This window comes from Lepidochelys kempii, chromosome 1 (genome assembly GCF_965140285.1).
Source record: "Lepidochelys kempii isolate rLepKem1 chromosome 1, rLepKem1.hap1, whole genome shotgun sequence".
Lineage (NCBI taxonomy): Eukaryota > Metazoa > Chordata > Testudines > Cheloniidae > Lepidochelys > Lepidochelys kempii.
In genome coordinates, this window is record NC_136380.1 from 160,770,777 (window position 1) to 160,776,776 (window position 6,000).

Sequence of the window (6,000 nt, forward strand, 5' to 3'; positions counted from 1 at the left end):
AGTGCCTAAGCAGGTTAGGTGCTGAACTCCCATGGAAATCAATGGGGCTTAGACACCTATCCTGCTCAGGTACTTTTGAAAAATCCCACCTCCAGGGCCGGAGTTCCCATTAGGCACACTAGGCATGTGCCTAGGGACACCGGTATTCTAGGAGCCCTACAAATCCAAATTTTGTTGTTCCTGGGTCCTGGCAGGGAGCGGGGCCAGCTGAGGGGCAGACAGCCCCACGCAGCCCTGCTTAAGGGCTCCTTGCTCAGCCTGGCTGACAGCGTCACCTCCCAGCAGGGCTGGTGAGTGCCGCCGGGGGGCAAGACTTGGGAGAATGGATCTCTGGGGGAAATTGTGGGCGGGTTCTGTGCAGAGGGAGTGGAGGACGCTGGGCAGTGGGGGGATTGTGTGGGCCACTGGGAAGTTGTGGGGGGCGGGGTCTGTGCAGGGGGCACTGGGCAGTGCGGGTGTCTGTGGGAAGAGGGGCACTGGGTGGTGGGGCACCTAACGTTAAAAGTGCACGGTGCTCTGCCGCCACAGGTGATGGTGGTGGTGGCGGGGCTCCGAGCCCCTGTGCCTGGGGCGCCCAAAGTGTAAATCCGGTCCTCCCCACCTCAACACCTCTCTGTATCTTTAGGCATCTAAATACCTGGCTCTGTGTGACTAGTAACTCGATTTTTTTTCCCCTATACACACATAGAGATAGACCCCAAATGAGGACTTGACTCAGCAGCGCAATGCCAAACTTTGGGCACCCTGCTGCCTGGTGGAATCCTAAGCCCCAAAGGAGATGCCCGGGCTCCCAACACAGTGTATGAGGAGAGTTAGGCACCTCTGGGTGAAGTGCACAAAAGCTGAGCAGGGAGCTGCCTAAGCTGGCCAATACAAAATGCTTCTGACTGGTGTGTGGGCTAAGCCCCACCACGCGATGGTGCCTATCGCTGCTTAGGATTCACAGCTATGAACCTGCTCTTGGAGTTAGTCGCTTACGCCAGGTCAGACCTTTCACACACACAGAAAACCTGAGGAGGCAGCACTGGAGCCCCCTTTATGTGCCAGTGGTTTGAGCAGGCACCCAGGCTGTGGGAGATGGGTTCAAATCCCAACCCTGCCCGCTATGGAGCAGGGACTTGAACCCAGGGTCTTCCACAGGAGTACCCTAAACAGTGCCCTATGGCCAGCTCAAGCCCTCCTGGTGAAGTGGTTCCACTCTGGATGACACCTAAATATTCATTGGGCCAGAGAGAGCAAGCACAAGTGTTTCCATATCCCAGTGGTTAAGACACTCCCCTGGCGTATGGGGGAGTCCGGTTCCAGTCTCTGCTCAGCTCTATAGGTAGGTATTTCCATACTGAGTGGAGCAGCGTCAAGAGGCAAGACTGAGAGAGCCCAGCCCTGGATCCCCGCGGTTAGGACTCTCCCTATAGGACAGGGGTGGGCAAACTATGGATCGGTGGCCGCATCCAGCCCTCTAGATGTTTTAATCTGGCCCTTAAGCTCCTGCAGGGGTGTGGGGTCTGGGGCTTGCCCCACTCCGTGTGGCTCCTAGAAACAGTGGCATGTCCTCCCTCCAGCTCATACATGTAGGGACAGCCAGGGGGCTCTGCATGCTGCCCCCGCTCCAAGCGCCACCCCAGCAGCTCCCATTGGCCGGGAACTGCAGCCAATTGGAGCTGCAGGGGTGGCGCCTGTGGACAGGGCAGCACACAGAGTTGCCTGGCTGCATCTCCACATGGAAGCCAGAGGAGGGACATGGCTGCTGCTTCTGGGAGCTGCTTGAGGTAAGTGCCACCTTGAGCCTGCACCCCTGACCACCTCCCACGCCCCATCCCCCTTCCCCAGCCCTGATCGCCCTCCAAACCCCTCGATCCCAGCCCAGAGCACGATCCTGCACCCCAACCCCTCATCCCCAGCCCCACCCCAGAACCCGCACCCCCAGCCAGAGCCCTCACCCCCTCCTGCACCCCAACCCCGAATTTCATGAGCATTCATGGCCCGCCATACAATTTCCATACCCAGATGTAGTCCTCGGGCCAAAAAGTTTGCCCACCCCTGCTCCAGAAGGTGGGAGACCTCCATTCAAATCCCCGCTCCCCATTAGGCAGGGTGGGGATTGTGAACCCCAGTCTCACACATCCTGGGTGAATGTCATGACCAATGAGTATTAATGGGGGCACAACCACTGTTTCCTGTGTTTTTGTGGGGCCCAGTCCAGTAGATGTACTCACAGGGTATGTCTACACTACACTGGCTTGGGCTAAGGGGCTGTTTAATTGCAGTGTAGACGTTTGGGCTCAGGCTGCAGCCTAAGTTCTGGGAACCTCACACCTTGCAGGGTCCTGGAGCCTGGGATCCAGCCTGTGCATGAATGTCTGTACAACAATTAAACAGCTCCTTAGCCTGAACCCCACAAGCCTGAGTCAGCTGGCACGGGCCAGCTGTGGGTGTCTAACTGCAGTGTAGTCATACCCGGCCTAAGATGACCTGTGAGCAAGCGAGATAGGTGGGGGAAGGCCTAGTTTGTGAATCCTTTTGGTTCTTAGGCATGAGCTAGGTACCGGGCTACAGTACCTAGGCAGCTGTGTGCATGCTCAGTGGTGGAAATTTAGGCAGCAGCTGTGCAGGCATGTTGAGGATCTAAATTTTGCATTTAGGCACCTTTAGGTGCCTAAATACTTTTGTGGATCTAGCCCTTAGTGTCATAAACAAATTTGCAGGTGTCAATACTCCACAGTAAAGTCTTGTTGCTTTTTTCTTTAAAAACTCTATCTCTTCCCCAAAAACCATGTTAAATGTAGAGACATTTAAATATGGCATGATTATATTGATGACTATTTTATGCTCTTCAGCTTATTTCAGGAATTGATTTGTAATCATGTGGCCAGAAAGGGGAAACAAAACAGATGAATTTTGTGCAGCAGTAATATGAAAAATAAAACAAGGTGCAGCAAATGGGGTTTGAAGGGTCTCATTTTTGTTCAGTTCAGGGGTCTCTAAGCCTGCATTCTAAGCTCCAGTAACAGTGTGACAATGATTAGCATAAAAAAATACAATCGCTGGACCATCCTCACCATCCTCCCTGCTTTCCCTCTCCCACTTCTGGATATTTGATAGCCATATTTGAGTCTGGCTTTTCAGTCATATTATCCTCTGATTTCATGGTGGATAACAAAAGGATCTGGTGCAAATATATATCTTAAACATTTCCAGTTCAGACAAAATCCATCAGAAGCCACATCAGGAGTCTAAACATTGCACACTCACACAACTAAAGTGATTGTCTTCTGCCAGTCTTTCTTTTCGACTAGGTTCTTTTAACCAGAGCCCTTCTAATTAAGATAACCTGGGCTGCTCCATTTGTTTTTCTGTCCTGAGAGGGTAATAATCAACTAAAGAATAGTTAAAGGCATTCTTCCTGAGTGCAGTTTGTGAAATAAGTTCTCCAAGTCTTACCATTTTCTGTATGACAATGACAGCAGCTCTGTCCCTCGAAGCATCAATGATAGAGTTAAAAATTGTTAAATAGACACTCGGCAGGGGCTTGAGAAATGTACTGGGAAGGAAAGCAGTATCCTCTGTGATGGGGACTTGCTAGAAGTGCTATTTTGTGTGGGACAGGGAAGTATATTAATAAAAATATGGGATCCCAGTTGTTGTATAGATGTGATGACTTTGATGCTCATGGGAACTCTTCGCTTATTGATTACAGAAAGGAGAGGTTACGTCAAAGAGGGGAACTTAATGTAAACTATTGTACTGTGAACTTCTGTACGAACAGCTGCTGAAACGGCAATGTAATACAAAACTGCCTTGGCATGATACAGATGTAGACAATAATAATCAACCTGTCATCGTTTTACATTAGGAAAAGTTAACATTTTACCAGAATAATGATGCCATAGCAGACAAAGTATTTCTGTTAATGCATGTGACAAAGGGCTACTTTGTATATAAAAGCTACAATATGAACGGTATCCCGTTTATTCTAATGTAGACATCCAATCAGCAGATGAAAGGCTGTGGGGTTACTGATGCCTTATCTCAGGATTCTATGCACATTACACATAGCAGGAACACAGCATGAGGATTCCCCATTTGTTAGCCTGTTCAGGTATGCATAATGTGAATGGAAATATGCCTGCCGTGTGACCCTTTTGCAAAGACCACTATACTACGTCTTTCCTTATGTCTCCTCATGGTGTTTATATCACAAGTCAGTCATTTAAGATATGGTGGAAAACATAGCAATAGCCGTAGGCAGAAACATACTTTGTATGGTTGTTAATTTTGCCCTGGCTGCCAAGAAAGGAACACCCATCTGTCAAAAAGACAGTGATAAAAAAGAAGCCTCCAAAAATAAGTGCTAAGTAAGACATAATTACAACTAACTCAATTGATTTGGGATGAGGTAAAGAGCAGAACTATAGAAATCAGGGTTTTACTAGCTGAACTTGCCCGGCATTTGGAATGAATATGCTTTTTAAAATAAAAATATTGGCTTGTCACTGCCAAACTCTTTCACTGCAAATAGAGTAAGTGTAGTGACTGAATTTTCAGGTTTCTTTTTCGAAATACACAAAGGTCCTTTCATGCTTGATGTTATTTGCATTTTTCCTTTGCTGGTTATAAGGACAAGTGTAGATGTAATCCTTCCCAGGACAATAGCTACCCAGTTCATAGCACTGGCAAACTACAAACAAGGCATTTTTCAAATGAGGTTTATACTTTAATATCTAACTTTTACACCACTGACCTCTCAGCTCACTTCTTCTACATTGAACAAAAACATAAAATGAAACCTTAAAAGATGATAAAGCTTGTCTTATTTTATATCTCCAAAGTATCATGCACACCTATGGAGCTATACTTAGTAATAGATAACAAGAATTAATAATAGTCGTTGTTAGAAACTGATGTATTTCACATTTCACAGCCAGAAATCAGACATTTCATATGTCTGCAGGCTATGCTACAAGGTACTGTGTAATCTCATTCTGTTTTTAATTAAGTAAAAAAATAAGAACTACCTGATCATTTCCAAACAATCTTATTTATAAAAGTATAATATTTAGCTCTGGGTGCTTTACATATTCAAACAAAGCATTATATAATCCTGTTAACTACATGTATTCATTGATGTACTCAATTATGAATGTCTTCATTTCTCAAACTTTTCATTCCATCGTTGATTTAAATTGACTTTAAAAAAACTCATCTCATTTTTCTTAAGCTGCATTTCCCCCTGTTACTGGTGTTATTCCTGCTTCAGATTCCTACATCTCTCTCTCCCCAGATAATAGGTTTATCCACTCACCTCACTCATATTTGTTTTGAAATGACAGCTCACAGATTTCCACTTCCTCACAACAGGGAGACTGTACAAAAGCTCTTTCCACTGTTCCTGGCTTTTCTCTTAAAAAGGGCTGCCCAGTGGCATCATGCCGCTAGTAAACCAATAAGATGCATTCACCTGCTGAACTCCTCAGCATGCATCCGAGAGCACAAAGGGCCACCTAGTGGTACAAACTGAAAAGCAGATTCAAACTCCAGGTTGGGTTGTTTCAACTAATGGAATATTCATAGTTCAGGATCATTGATAAGGGGGAAATATGTGATGAGAACTGAAAAAATAGTGAGTGTGAAATGTTTCTTTGAATTGTAAGATGCAACTATGTCACCTAGTGACAAATGAAAATATTCAAAAACATATCATCTGTAACAAAAGGAGCGAAGAGACAGCAAACCAGTTTATAAATCAATATTCCTGAAAACAAGAGTGTCTGTGCTGTCCCATATTTGTATATGCATATATTCATTACCATCTCATACTTCCTGCACATATCCAGCTTCTCTGTGTGTGTCTGTGTGTGTTTCTTGGAAGAATGAATTAGGCACCTGCCTCACTGCACGCAAAGCGGTTAGTGGTGGTGCCCATCTTACAACTTTTATAGCCCAATGGTTAGAACACTTATATGGGATGTGGGAGACCTAGGGTCAGTTTCCCCCCTCTGA

The 6,000-nt window shown here is 46.2% G+C and overlaps 1 protein-coding gene across 1 annotated transcript in view; it reads right to left on the reverse strand.

Moving 5' to 3' along the window:
- Window positions 1-5,411, reverse strand: part of PCP4 (Purkinje cell protein 4) — a 67,096-nt gene extending 61,685 nt beyond the window's left edge. The window contains exon 1 of the mRNA XM_073328470.1: window positions 5,303-5,411. Within this exon, the coding sequence (XP_073184571.1) occupies window positions 5,303-5,311 (9 nt within the window). The 5' untranslated portion in view covers window positions 5,312-5,411. The remainder of the gene's footprint in view (window positions 1-5,302) is intronic.
- Window positions 5,412-6,000: the final 589 nt, after the last annotated feature.